Raw genomic sequence first — 14,802 nt, 5'->3', positions numbered from 1 at the left:
CACTCAGCTTTAACGTCTTCAATGCCGGATGGGCCTGCAATGAATTCATGTGTGGTGTGCTGCAACTCTCAGGAGTATTAGGTGCTTTATAACAGCAATAATTAGTTATGTAACAATATGAAGCCCTGATCACTGGAATCTTCTGCCTGTAGCTTAATCACTATTGCTCACCCTTAATAACCTCTCTCACTCAACCCAGGACTCCTCCCCTCCTCATCTGTATTACATGCTGGTAACAATGCGTGGCACACCGACACTAATACCCTGGCAGCCATCTTTCCTGCTCCCATTCGTGTTGCCCACCCTTTTTTTTGTTCTTCCTCGTCGTTCCCCTATATGTTCTCTTAAGGTATGTCCCGGGTGTAGGTCTGGGATGGGTGTTCTCCTATGCTGAGTTTCCTGGTGAGCAGTGCATTAGAAACATTTCAGAAATAAATACCAGCATGTTAGACACGGAATTGGCTACATACCCAGGCTGGGCTGTCATACTGCTCATAGGTACTCTGTTATTCCCTCCGGCCCCAATATCTGCTGTTATCCCATAGCAGTGGCCCTCGTACTACTTTGCACCACATTTTATGGGGGGCCTGCCCCAACGCAAGACCCCATGCTAATCAGAGCCAGGCGCGGTCCCCAGTCACAAAGTAATAACGCTCGCACTTTGGTCATAGCGCGCAGCACTCTCATGTCCAATACCGCATATAATATATATGACAAAGATACTCCTTACCTCCATGGAGACGAAGGGCGTGTCCTGAACCTGCAGCGAGATTTGCTCCCCATCGATTGCAACCTTCCTTGAATATAAAGCTCCTGTGAAATAACCAAAGCTCGGGTTAAAACCCCAGTCCTAACGGACACAGTAAACGGGCTCGGCACATTGTCCGAGATGTTGTATGCTCGCATCAAAATATTTGTCATAGTTTCAGAAAGAAATGTGACGGAATACATAACACATACACCCTTGTGCACCGGGCAGATCATTTCGAAAGGATGTAGAAATGCTGCAGTGATTCCAACGGGGCGGTGACCCTGACTGCATTGTAAGGCGCTTCTTAGTATATTGCAGCGCATATATTTCAGACTGTGTCCACTTATTTCTGCAGTGCTTGTCCAGACGTTGTATAATACACTGCCAAGCTCTCGATACACTGTGACCACTCTAATTCAGGAGTGTCCAAACTGCAGTCATCAAGGGCCACCAACAGCTCAGGTTTTCAGGATATCCCTGCTTCAGCACAGGTGGCTCAGTCGAAGCCACCTGTGTTGAAGCTGGGACTGATTGAGCCACCTGTGCTGAAGCTGGGACTGACTGAATCACCTGTGCTGAAGCAGGGATATCCGTAAACCCTGATCTGTTGGTGGCCCTTGAGGACTGGAGTTTGGTCACTCTTGCTCTATAACAATAAAATAAATACCCTTGCCACTAGTAAATACAAGCATGCATTGTTAGTCCAAATAAATTGAGATCATTTTTATTCTTTTTACGCCTAAAATAATGGTTAAAACTTGTCAGCTATTAAATGAGTCACTTATGCCCCGAGTCAATATTTCGGAAATAATTCATTTTATCCATAATGATGTGAATATAGTAAAACAACGCTTTGGTTTCACCCATTTAAATATATCATTTGTTTTATCCCATGTAGATGAGCAGGACAGGCAGCCGGCACCTTTAGGAGACAAATAATGAACATGTCCCCGTCTCGCTGGGCGAATGACCTCTCCAGCCACGGCTTTAACTTACCCGTGTTTGTCTCGTAGTCGCCAATAAACCTCTTTGTGAGAAATCTTACGACCAGCGCTACGACAAGAAAATACAAAAAGGCGCGCACAGTTAGCGTGATTCCTGTATGGCGTACGAGGACACACGTGTTACCGCCACCATCGCATGATCTCAATCTATTGTCAATAGCTTTATACATTGATAGATCAACTCTGTTCGGTCAAGGCACTAGATTTCACCCCAACCCTCTTCTGCTGATCAGAGTAACTCGGGGGTTCTCAACTCCAGTCTTCAAGACCCCCCCCCCAGGTCAGATTTTCAGGATATCCCTGCTTCAGCACCGGTGAGCCACAGATTGAGTCACCTGTGCTGAAGCAGGGATATCCTGAAAACCTGACCTGTTGGGGGGGCTCTTGAGGGCTGGAGTATGATTGAAGGCACACTTGGCAGGGCCTATGGGCCAATAAGGGGGGATATTCACAGCCGGAGGTGACAGAATGTATTGTAATGACCTCTGGCCTATAATGGGTACATGGTATAAATACCCCTGGGAAATGGTATTATTATATTCTACCGTAGTTCTGCTCATTTAGAGATTCTCACTCAAAGTCACTTTTACCCTTTTTTACCATAACATTTTGATGGTTGGCAGTGTCCAACTCATTACTGCTTTTATACTGCAGTATTATTTCCGGACTGGTCCTGAACTTTAAAGCGTTAAAGTTGCAGTTCATGTGTGGGTGCCCCCCTGAAAACGACACGTTGCAATGTAAAGCAGCACTAAGTATAACTGTGCATTTTCAATTATCACAACTCATTTTTTTATTAGATCATGAGAAGCATTAAAAAAACGATTGTCTCCCACCAATAATGATGCACGTAGAACCCCACTACTAACCCCTAATATCCTAACTACTAACCCCTAATATCCTAACTACTCACCCCTATATCCTAACTACTAACCCCTAATATCCTAACTACTCACCCCTAATATCCTAACTACTCATCCCTAATATCCTAACTACTTACCCCTAATATCCTAACTACTCACCCCTAATATCCTAACTACTCACCCCTAATATCCTAACTACTTACCCCTAATATCCTATCTACTCACCCCTAATATCCTAACTACTTACCCCTATATCCTAACTACTTACCCCTAATATCCTAACTACTCACCCCTAATATCCTAACTACTCACCCCTAATATCCTAACTACTCACCCCTAATATCCTAACTACTCACCCCTAATATCCTAACTACTCACCCCTAATATCCTAACTACTTACCCCTAATATCCTAACTACTCACCCCACATATCCTAATTACTCACCCCTAATATCCTAATTACTCACCCCTATATCCTAACTACTCACCCCTAATATCCTAACTACTTACCCCTAATATCCTAACTACTCACCCCATATATCCTAATTACTCACCCCTAATATCCTAACTACTCACCCCTAATATCCTAAATACTCACCCCTAATATCCTTTAACTACTCACCCCTAATATCCTAACTACTCACCCCTAATATCCTAACTACTCACCCCTAATATCCTAACTACTCACCCCTAATATCCTAATTACTCACCCCTAATATCCTAACTACTCACCCCTAATATCCTAACTACTCACCCCTAATATCCTAATTACTCACCCCTAATATCCTAACTACTCACCCCTAATATCCTAACTACTCACCCCATATATCCTAATTACTCACCCCTAATATCCTAACTACTCACCCCTAATATCCTAACTACTCACCCCTAATATCCTAACTACTTACCCCTATATCCTAACTACTCACCCCTAATATCCTAACTACTTACCCCTAATATCCTAACTACTCACCCCATATATCCTAATTACTCACCCCTACTATCCTAATTACTCACCCCTAATATCCTAATTACTCACCCCTAATATCCTTTAACTACTCACCCCTAATATCCTAACTACTCACCCCTAATATCCTAATTACTCACCCCTAATATCCTAACTACTCACCCCTAATATCCTAATTACTCACCCCTAATATCCTAACTACTCACCCCTAATATCCTAACTACTCACCCATAATATCCTAACTACTCACCCATAATATCCTAACTACTCACCCCTATATCCCAACTACTCACCCCTTAGATCCTTTAAACTGATTACTATGATTCTATTTTACCCAATAAAAAGTTGCTATTGAGAGAATCTGTGTATGGATATTCCACTTCTTTCCTCTAAAATGTTTGCGCCCCCCAGGAAAGACTTTCCTTACGTATTGTACCAGCAAATAATATTTTCTCTCATTTTGTGGCGTTGCCTTGTGCTGCTACTGTAGCAGCAAAAGGAGATATAGTTCAATAACATGTAACAGGCAAATATGAGAGCAGTTTCATATAGAAGGTAATATATTTCAAGAACAACAAAAAAAATGATCTTACCTGTTTTTCCAACACCACTGCCTCCCAGAACCACTATCTTGATGTTCCTGTTAGGGACGCAGTCTAGGAGAGGATACTCAGGGATAGGGACTAGGAGATAGTTATGGGAATACTGGGACATAGTCTATGGAAATAAAGCCAAGTGGATTATCCAAAGGGGGATCCACTGTTATTCTTTAGGTTTGTGGGCGAGAGCTTCTCGAAGGCAGTAACATTGTTTGTAAGTAGGTCAGACAATGCTCAGACCTCCCCAGCCAAGGTCCAGCTCTCCCCAGACCAGGGGACCGATCAGAGGCAGAACAAAACTTTCTTTTCCCAGCTTGAGTGAAAACTGATTCCTGCCCTCAGCAGCCAATGGGAACAGGAGGGGTGACATTCCGTGGGGAGGGGAATTCATGTTAACTGTATCTCCTCGGACACTTTAGCCTTTCTGGACACAGAGGATGGTTCTGTGTTAGCCTGCAGAATAGACCAGCAAAGTATTATTTATTTATTTATAAAATATTTTACCAGGAAGTAATACATTGAGAGTTACTTCTCGTTTTCACGTATGTCCTGGGCACAGAGTTAAGACAAATAATACATGGTTACAAATACAGTTACAAAGTAGGGTAGAAGTGACACCTTTAATCGCTAACTCGTGGTTAAAAAGAGCGCAAGCTCTTAGGACCGCAAAGATCCCTTCTTCAGGCGGAATTTTTAGAAGGGAACTTTGCTGTCCGGGGAGCTGGCACTCTTTTTAACCACGAGTTAGCAATTAAAGGTGTCACTTCGATCTTACGTTGTTTAGTTTATTCTTTCTGTGGACCTTAATTCGCGGTTATGTTCTGGAAACATCTTACGCATTACACCAAAAAAAAAAGGACGCGAGGAACGCACCGGAAAGTATCGCGGTCCTAACGGATTCAATATTCTGTATTTTTGATTGTTTGTTCTTACAAGAAAATGCACAATACTCTTGCACATTGAATCATTTAGAAGAAGAATCATTAGTTTCCGTACAGGAAATAGCAGCCATTTTATTCTATCCCCCAAAATAAAAAAAAATATGCCACCAGATGTCTTCCAAATGCTCTACACACTGCAACTAGGGTGGAAATGTTTCATTGAAAGATGAAGAACATGTTGGAAGCAGAGTATTAGGTTACATCTGTTCATTTTGCTGCAGTAGGTGGAGGAAGATGGGTTGTTTCCTGTGCAGAAGGGACCTGCAAGTCTGCAACACATTGCGCTGAGTTATCTGTTTGGTGTCTGGCAGAGGGGCAGCATATTATAGCACAGAAAATAATCTAAGAACCCTAATATTAGATGAATTCCACAATTTCATTTACAGATACAATAAATATACAATGTTTATATGAGAAAAAAATGTCTTGTTACTTCTTCCGGGCCTGTCATGTGGTCATTACTGTATATTGCTGTGATATGTATTGATTTTGATATTTGCAGCAGCATTGCTGTTACAGAACTCACGTAAAGTTATATACAATAAAGCCGTGTGTATTATCTTTGCACAACTGATAAATAATTCAGGCAGAGATTTCAGATTTCTGTTTATTAAAGGAAAAAAAACGAAATACACCCCAAATAAATCTTTGCTCCAACAGCTGATAATCTAGTGCAGGGGTGGCCAACTCCAGTCCTCAAGGGCTACCAACAGGTCAGGTTTTCATGATATCCCTGCTTCAGCACAGGTCAAAGACTGAGCCACTGATTGAACCACCTGTGCTGAAGCAGGGATATATTTAGAACCTGACCTGCGGGTGGCCCTTGAGGACTGGAGTTGACCGCCCCTGATCTAATATTAGCCGCAGGAAGGGCTTTCAGGCACCAGAAGTGTGTAAACCAGTTCCACATAAATGGCAGCTTAACCCTTTCGCTGCTAAGGAAGCCAGCCATGCAATCTGGCAGCGAAGAGGTTAAGTGACTGAGCAAGGGACACTGTTCCTTTAAACAAAACAATCAGTTGGAGGAGTTCAGGCTTCAGTGATTGAATCAGTTTCTTCTGGCTGGAGGGAGACGGAGAACAATAGGAAGTGGCTGATCCCCTACATTCCCACTGATAGAGAACGTGGATGTGGGCGGAAATTCCCATATTCTGATCTAAATGATAAGGGTCCAGAGGTGCAGAGATGAGGGAGACGGTCCACATGGGACACTATTACATTATTGCAACATCTACTGTCTCTATCTATCATCTATCTATCTACTGTATCTATCATCTATATCTCTACTCTATCTACTGTATCTATCTATCATCTATATCTCTACTCTATCTACTGTATCTATCTATCATCTATATCTCTACTCTATCTACGGTATCTATCTATCTACTGTATCTATCATCTATTATCTATCTATCTACTGTATCTATCTATCATCTATTATCTATCTATCATCTATCTATTATCTATCTACTGTATCTATCTATCATCTATTATCTATCTATCATCTATCTATTATCTATCTACTGTATCTATCTATCATCTATCTATCTACTGTATATATCTATCATCTATTATCTACCTATCATCTATCTATTATCTATCTACTGTATCTATCAGCTATTATCTATCTATCATCTATCTACTGTATCTATCTATCATCTATTATCTATCTATCGATCTATCTATCTACTGTATCTATCATCTATTATCTATCTATCTACTGTATCTATCTATCATCTATTATCTATCTACTGTATCTATCATCTATTATCTATCTATCATCTATTATCTATCTACTGTATCTATCATCTATTATCTATCTACTGTATCTATCATCTATTATCTATCTACTGTATCTATCTATCTATCTATCTATCTATCTATCTATCTATCTATCTATCTATCTATCTATTGTATCTATCTATCTACTGTATCTATCTATCTATCATCTATCTACTGTATCTATCTACTGTATCTATCCACTGTATCGATCTATCTACTGTATATATCTATATCTCTATATATATATATATATCTCTCTCTATATTTTTTTTTTTTAAGTTATGGTGGGTGAAAAAGGCAACAAACAACCTCCACCATTAGCATATAGCCAATAAAGAATATCACTTGTGAGCATATTCACATGTCTTAGACAGGTCTGCAACCCCGCCTTTCAACCATTATCACCTAGTATACAGTGCTCCCACTGCAGCAAAGGATTCTGGGAAATGACATGCAAATGCTGGTTTTTCTTCCGCCTTTGTTTTGTCCGTGGTCCCCCTTTCCCCTAAAAAAGGAGAGCCAGAAAAACGTCTGAATCTCCTTTCCTGGTTTTCAACAAATGTTGGCGGTGCCTGTGGTTTTGGGTTATATCCATCATTGATCTCAGTAAAGGCCCACAGTAGTAGCTACTCTGCAGGATGGGCCCAGTCCAATGCGAGTAATACAACCAGGTACATGCACCTGTCTGTGAGGCTTGAGAGTGGGCCCCTAGCGAAGCCCCGTGTCAATGAGTAACTATGAGTATGCAACCTAACGTACAACGTTGTCACGTTTGTGTGGGATGTGTCCCTGGGCCTGGGGACGGGAATAAAGATCGGGTTGTACTACAAACGTTCCTGGTGACCATCGTTTTCACCCTTGCTATCTCATCGCCGGAGTCCGGCACCCCGGGTTGAGGTAAACTATACTGAGTGGCCAAATACTGTGCCCAATGTAATCTCCCGAGGCGCCGGGCAGGAAGGGTAACATTTGGCGCCCAACATGGGACTGGGCAAGAAAGAGAGAGAAAGAGGAAGAATGTTTCTGTGTTTCGCTCGTTGTGGAACTTTTAGAGAGAACAGTCTGTTTTTGTGAGGACTTTGACAAAGTTGTACGTTTCCCGTAACCAAGATGTCGTTCCTGAGAAGGAAATGAGCGTGCACGGGACATATCAATGACTGTGGGTCAAGATGCCATGCGTTTAGGGATGAGAGGCTCAGTAACCGCAAAATTGTAGTGAGCCCAAATCCGCGCAACCAGGGAATTTTTGCTCAAGTTAAGAGGGACTGAGCTTTGCGCCAAGTTCAGGAAATCTATGCAGAGTAGCCAAATACTGCGCTGATCGATGTAATCTCCCTAGTTGCCGGGCAGGAAGGGTTACTATTACTTTACAAACCAAGAGCAGAAAAAGATCACTAAAGATTTAGTACCTGTAGACAGTCAAACAAAAGTAGGGTAGAAGCTAACGTGGTTAAAAAGAGTGCAAACTCTCTGGGTGAATTCTGCCTGAAGAAGGGGCTTTTGTTAGCTTGAGTGCTCTTTTTAACCAGAAATAAGCCATTACAGCAGCAGCCCAAGCTGACGTTTTTCCCCCTTTAATATGCGCATCAATCCAATCCACACAATAAGTAATTAGCTAAGTTGCCGATCGATCCGTTCTCCTGTGATCGATTGGCAAAGATTCGGCTCGGGGGTTCACTAAATGGCTCTCAGTGCAGCAGAAGAGGACCAAAGATGCAAAGTTCTGTGCGGAAGATCATGTGACCAGGCAGTCACTAGATACAATTGGTGCACTGCTAGAGAGGGGGCGGGGCTCAAAAAGGGGTGTGTCAGAGCCTGTTTCAGAAGAGGCAGGGGATGTGACTTTGTAGTTGGTTGCTAGAAACAAAAAATGCTTGTTACATTATAATACATTAAAAATGTAATTCAGAGTTGTTTTTATAAAAATGCTACAAGTGTTGTCTCATAGTACAGAACTGATTTATTAAATTTTTTTTAAAAATAGACATAGGATATTGCCTGGTCTGCAGCTTTAAAGGTATCACATGCACCTTAATTTTGCTTGTCTTTTCTACCGGCTAACACAGAACCATCCTCTATTTCAGGGGCAGCCAACTCCATTCTTCAAGGGTCGCCAACATGTCAGGTTTTCGGGATATCCCTGCTTCAGCACAGATGGCTGCCACTTTATATCACTTTTGAAAGACCATACGGTCGAAACGTTGTATATTATTGGCTTCAAGAAATTAGAATTAGAAATCCGTTAGTGCTCTGCGATTCCTTCCTTCCTACGTTCCTGGGTATGCTGCAGTCTAATCATTCATTTGCGGGAGCACCGCGAATTGTATCACCTTTTTGTTATTTTTTGTGGTGTGCAGCATTTACCATTATTCTCATATTGAGCCACTGATTGTGCCAGCTGTACTGAAGCAGAGATTTTCTGAAAACCTCACCTGTTGGTGGCCCCCCTGAGGACTGGAGTTGCCCACCCCTGCTCTATTTGGACCAGCGGGCACAAACCATCACAAAAGAGATTAGGTAAAGACCTAACACATTATCCAAAGCATTTGGTTACCCTGAAAACATTGACAATTAAAATATATAAAAATACTCATACAGTATTTATAAGATTTTTTAAAATTCACTGACATAATAACAAATGGTGTCCTTTAAAATATGTGGTGGAAACGGATTTTATTAGCTGAAAGTTCTGAGTTTCAGCCAATAGGACCAGGAGGAATATATGGGAATATTGAGGTGAGAACATGTTCATTGAGCAGCTGCTGAGAGAAAATACTGTCAATTATTCAAAACTAAACAAAAGCCCAGTTGTATAAATGTAATGTAGGATGGTGAATCATTATCTAAACCGTCTCTATTAACCAGCCGCTGACCTTAGATAAAGCATGATTAGCACAGCCGTGAGAAGAGGTTAATACATTAGATATTTGACACAGATGCAAGAAAAAAACGATACATGTTTGTTTGATAGATACCTCCTCTTGTATGAAACAGAAGGTAGGGTCACTCACTGGGAAGGTAGTCACTCCGTCACTGGGACACTGTAACTCACTGGGGAGGTTGTGCCACTCACTGGGAAGGTAGTGCCACTCACTGGAAAGGTAGTGTCACTCACTGGGAAGGTAGGGTCACTCACTGGGAAGGTAGTCACTCAGTCACTGGGACACTGTAACTCACTGGGGAGGTTGTGCCACTCACTGGGAAAGTGCCACTCACTGGAAAAGTAGTGTCACTCACTGGGAAAGTGTCACTCACTGGGAAAGTGTCACTCACTGGAAATGTAGTGTCACTCACTGGGACCTTGTCACTCACTGGGAAAGTGTCACTCACTGGGAAAGTGTCATTCACTGGAAAGGTAGTGTCACTCACTGGGAAAGTGTCACTCACTGGAAAGGTAGTGTCACTCACTGGAAAGGTAGTGTCACTCACTGGAAAGGTAGTGTCACTCACTGGAAAGGTAGTGTCACTCACTGGGACCTTGTCACTCACACGTGAGTGTGATTGTCTGTTGTGTTTATCGTGTCACATATCTGAGCACAGACTCACCAATAAGAAGTCTCATGTATTTATTTTCTCCCACAAATCTCACATCTCCCTCATTAGATTGAGGTCCCTCGCCCCCCCTCCCTATCCCTAACCCCCATATCCCCCTGTCCCTCCTAACCCCAGCTCCCCCTGTCCCGGCTCCCCCCCCCCATATCCCCAGCTCCCCCTATCCCGGCTCCCCCCCGATATCCCCAGCTCCCCCCTATCCGCAGCTCCCCCCTGTCCCCCCCTATCCCCAGCTCCCCCTTGTCCCACCATATCCCCAGCTCCCCCCTATCCACAGTTTCCCCTGTCCCTGCTCCCCCCCTGTCCTGGCTCCCATATCCCCCCCCCCTATTCCCAGCTCCCCCCCTATCCCCAGCTCCCCCTGTCCCTCCTATCCCCAGCTCCCCCCCTATCCCCAGCTCCCCCTCTATCCCCAGCTCCCCCTGTCCTTCCTATCCCCAGCTCCCCCCTGTCCCCCTATCCCCAGCTCCCCCTGTCCCTCCTAAAACCAGCTCCCCCTGTCCCCAGCTCCCCCTGTCCCCCTATCCCCAGCTCCCCCTGTCCCTCCTAAAACCAGCTCCCCCTGTCCCCAGCTCCCCCTGTCCCCCTATCCCCAGCTCCCCCTATCCCCAGCTCCCCCTGTCCCTCCTATCCCCAGCTCCCCCCTAACCCCCATATCCCCCCTATCCCCAGCTCCCCCCTATCCCCAGCTCCCCCGTCCCCCCAGCTCCCCCCTGTCCCCGTTTCCCCAGCTCCCCCCTGTCACCAGCTCCCCCCTGTCCCCGTTTCCCCAGCTCCCCCCTGTCCCCCTATCCCCAGCTCCCCCCTGTCCCCCTATCCCCAGCTCCCCCCTGTCCCCCTATCCCCAGCTGCCCCCTGTCTTGGCTCCCCCGGCCTCTCTCCTCTGTTTCCGGCCGGACCACTCTCAGCGTTGCACCGCGGCGGGCGGAGCGCTTTCCCGGTGACACCGCTGCGGCTGTCAGGGGCTGAGCTCCGGTTCATCATGGCGGCGGCGGAGGAGGAGGAGGGCGGATGGATGTACTGATGACAGTCCGAAAGATCGCCTCGATCTGTACCATGGTGAGGAGGAGAGAGAGAAGCCGCCGGGGCTAGGGGAGAGATGAGAGGCTGGGGATGAGAGGCTGGAAGGGAGAGATGAGAGGCTGGGAGGGAGGGAAAGTTTGGGGGAGAGAGTTTTTTCTTTGGGGGGGGGGGGGGGGGGGTTGATGATGAGGGAGAGAGATGGGGGATGATGAGGGAGAGAGATGGGGGATGATGAGGGAGAGAGAGGGGGGATGATGAGGGAGAGAGAGGGGGGATGATGATGATGGGGGAGAGAGAGGGGGGATGATGATGATGGGGGAGAGAGGGGGGGATGATGATGATGGGGGAGAGAGGGGGGGATGATGAGGGAGAGATGGATGATGATGATGATGATGATGATGAGAGAGAGAAGGATGATGAGGGAGAGAGAGGGGGGTGATGAGGGAGAGAGGGGGGTGATGAGGGAGAGAGAGGGGGGATGATGATGATGATGATGATGATGGAGAGAGAGGGGGGGATGATGATGATGGAGAGAGAGGGGGGATGATGATGATGATGATGATGATGAGAGAGAGAGGGGAAGGATGATGATGGGAGAGAGAGGGAGGGGGATGTTGAGGGAGAGAGAGGGGGATGAGGGAGAGAGGGGGGGATGATGGGAGAGAAAGGGGATGATGACGATGAGGGAGAGAGAGGGGATGATGATGATGAGGGAGAGAGGGGCTGATGATGAGGGAGAGAGAGGGGGATGATGAGGGAGAGAGGGGATGAGGGAGAGAAAGGGGATGATGACGATGAGGGAGAGAGGGGATGATGACGATGAGGGAGAGAGAGGGGATGATGACGGGGGGGGGGGGGTTATGGGGGGATGATGAGGACAGGTTGGGGGGGATGATGGAAGGGAAGAGAGTTTCCTGCTCCCACAACCTGTTTGTGTGTAGGGTCCTGGAGGGACGTGCCTGTTCTTTGGGGACAGTAAGGACGCAGGTGTCACTAGTATGTGTAAAGATTGCTGGATGAGGGTCCTCCTGGGTCACTGCATCCATCCTGCGGGGTTCTAGCTGTTGTTAAGCCGCTCTCAGGGGCTCTTCTCAGCCTGAAGACAGTCTGTGTTCAGTTTAGTGTTGGGTAACAACAAAACATTTCCCACAATAACAATATCAAGATATTTATCATGATAAATATCTGTTGAAATAGGAATTTAAAAAAAGAAAACTAAACGCACAATAAAAACAGAAGCCACCAATAACTTAATTGTAAAGCATTTTTTAAAATAATATTTTGTAGAAGGTATTTAATTGGAACATTTACTACACGTTTACATCTGTTTTGAAATGAACAACATTTTAAAATAAATAAAAAATACTGTTCCACCCCTCCCTGGACATCAGCGATGAAATGAGGAATGGGTTAAATGCATGGATGAGCCATCCTCAGGGTAAAGGGGAGTGCAGCTAGCCTCTGGGAAGGAGATATGATCTACCTCAAGGGTGCTCAACTCCAGTCCTCAAGCCCCCCAACAGGCCAGGTTTTCAGAATATCCCTGCTTCAGCACAGGTGGCTCAGTGACTGAGCCTCTGATTGAGCTCCTTGTGCTGAAACTGGGATATTATGAAAACCTGGCCTGTTGGGGGGCTTGAGGACTGATGTTGAGCACCCCTGTTCTAGTTAATGACTGCTTTGTCTTCTTTAAGTTATAGGCTACTTACCTGCGTTTATAAGGCAATGGTTCAGCCTTATTTAATTGGCAGCAGAATAAGTAGAAAGACTTGCTTTGTCTAAGCCTAATATGCCGCCTGAACCAGCAGTCTGAGCCGTAATAATCTATTGGCAAATCATTGCCGGCTAAATGAAGGAGCTGCCGGGTAAATACACTTCCCTTCATTAAAGCTGCTATGTCTTAAATGGTATTGTAGTGACCCCTGTCCCTTAAACATCCACAACTCCCATGACTGGTAGAAATAACGCGATAATAAAAAGTTTCAATATATCAACATTTATTATTTTTGCGGCATTCCACGCGTGTCCTTACACTGCCCGCACTGGTTTATAGGGCAGGATATAGATGTTTTGGAAGTACCGGCTAATACTGGGCTGCTTGTTACAGGAATTTGGTGAAAATGGCAACATGTTCAATTAAAGAGCTGCTGTTTCCTGCACGGAATCTGCTTGTTCTGAGCCCTGCTGTTGCTGATGCTGCTTTGTCTGGAGCTAAACAAAATCAGCGATGGCAAGAAAAACAGATCAATAATAAGGCTGGTACAGTGATCATTTGCAGTATGCTGCCAGGCAGGGCGCTCTAGGCAGACTGCTCGCTCAGGCTGTTCTTATACAGGGTTAGGGTGACAGACTGCCTGCTCAGGCTGTTCTTATACAGGGTTAGGGTGACAGACTGCCTTCTCAGGTTGCTCTTAAACCTTGGGACCATGAACAGTCTTTTGGAGTCAGATCTCAGATGATAAGTGCTGCGTGTGGTAGGGGTGAGGGGCTTGTTCAGATAGATGGGTAGCTTGCCCAGAAAGTGTTTGAAGACTGGAAAGATGAACTTTGCGCCAAGACTCATGTGATGTAAAATCTAGTTCTTTGAGCATTTCGCAGTGATGTGTGTTGTAGTTGCATTGGAGAACAAAATGGCATATTGAATTGTAGAGGGTATCAAGTTTGCTAAGGTGGGTTTGGGGTGCCGAGCCATATACTATGTCCCCATAGTCGATAATTGGCATTAGCATCTGCTGACCAGCAGACTTAGGGAGGATTTGTTCCTGTAAAGTACCCCTAGTTTGGCATACTGTAGGTTTTGGATGTCAGGGTATCAATGTGCATCCCAAATGTTAAATGGGAGTCAAACCATATGCCCAAGAATTTAAAACTAGTAACACGAGTTAGGGTGGTGTTTGCGTTGGTTCTGATCTGGAGCTCATTCATTGGAAGCTTTAAAAATGTAGCCTTGGTCCCAAATACCATCATTACAGTCTTGTCAGTGTTTAAAAACAGTTTGTTTTGGGAAATCCAATTTTCAAGTCTCAAAAAGTCAGATTGAATTACGTGTCCAAGATCAGAAAGGCTAGGGCTGTGTGCATATTAGATTGTGTAATCTGCATACATGTGTATTGAGGCTTCCTTACAAGCTGTGGGAAGATCATTGATGAACACTGAGAAGAGTAGGGGCCCCAGAACAGAGCCTTGCGGGACAACACAGGTGATATCCAGGGGGTTGGAGTTAGAGCCAGAGATGGACACATGTTGGGATCTACCTGAAAGGTAGGAATAGGTAGATTTGTTCCCCGGGGCAGATAAGGAAAGCCCCAGAGATGATTACGA

At 45.0% G+C, this 14,802-nt stretch overlaps 2 protein-coding genes across 4 annotated transcripts in view; one reads left to right on the top strand and one right to left on the bottom strand.

The window, feature by feature from the left end:
* The window catches only part of LOC142467607 (ras-like protein family member 11A-like), a 37,200-nt gene extending 26,674 nt beyond the window's left edge, over window positions 1-10,526 (bottom strand). Inside the window, exons 1-4 of one of the 2 annotated variants that reach the window (XM_075573523.1) lie at window positions 10,453-10,526; window positions 4,178-4,636; window positions 1,748-1,804; window positions 731-813 (exon numbers count right to left, since the gene is read on the bottom strand). In XM_075573523.1, the coding sequence (XP_075429638.1) occupies window positions 731-813; window positions 1,748-1,804; window positions 4,178-4,298 (261 nt within the window). In that variant the 5' untranslated portion in view covers window positions 4,299-4,636; window positions 10,453-10,526. The remainder of the gene's footprint in view (window positions 1-730; window positions 814-1,747; window positions 1,805-4,177; window positions 4,637-10,452) is intronic. The other variant, XM_075573524.1, reaches the window with a different exon arrangement.
* Window positions 10,527-11,378: 852 nt separating this feature from the next.
* The window catches only part of LOC142467606 (ubiquitin carboxyl-terminal hydrolase 12-like), a 48,488-nt gene continuing 45,064 nt past the window's right edge, over window positions 11,379-14,802 (top strand). Inside the window, exons 1-2 of one of the 2 annotated variants that reach the window (XM_075573521.1) lie at window positions 11,417-11,517; window positions 13,589-13,736. In XM_075573521.1, the coding sequence (XP_075429636.1) occupies window positions 13,602-13,736 (135 nt within the window). In that variant the 5' untranslated portion in view covers window positions 11,417-11,517; window positions 13,589-13,601. Of the gene's footprint in view, window positions 11,518-13,588; window positions 13,737-14,802 lie in introns of both variants that reach the window. The other variant, XM_075573522.1, reaches the window with a different exon arrangement.

This window comes from Ascaphus truei, chromosome 16 (genome assembly GCF_040206685.1).
Source record: "Ascaphus truei isolate aAscTru1 chromosome 16, aAscTru1.hap1, whole genome shotgun sequence".
Lineage (NCBI taxonomy): Eukaryota > Metazoa > Chordata > Amphibia > Anura > Ascaphidae > Ascaphus > Ascaphus truei.
This window is presented reverse-complemented; position numbering and strand designations above follow the sequence as displayed.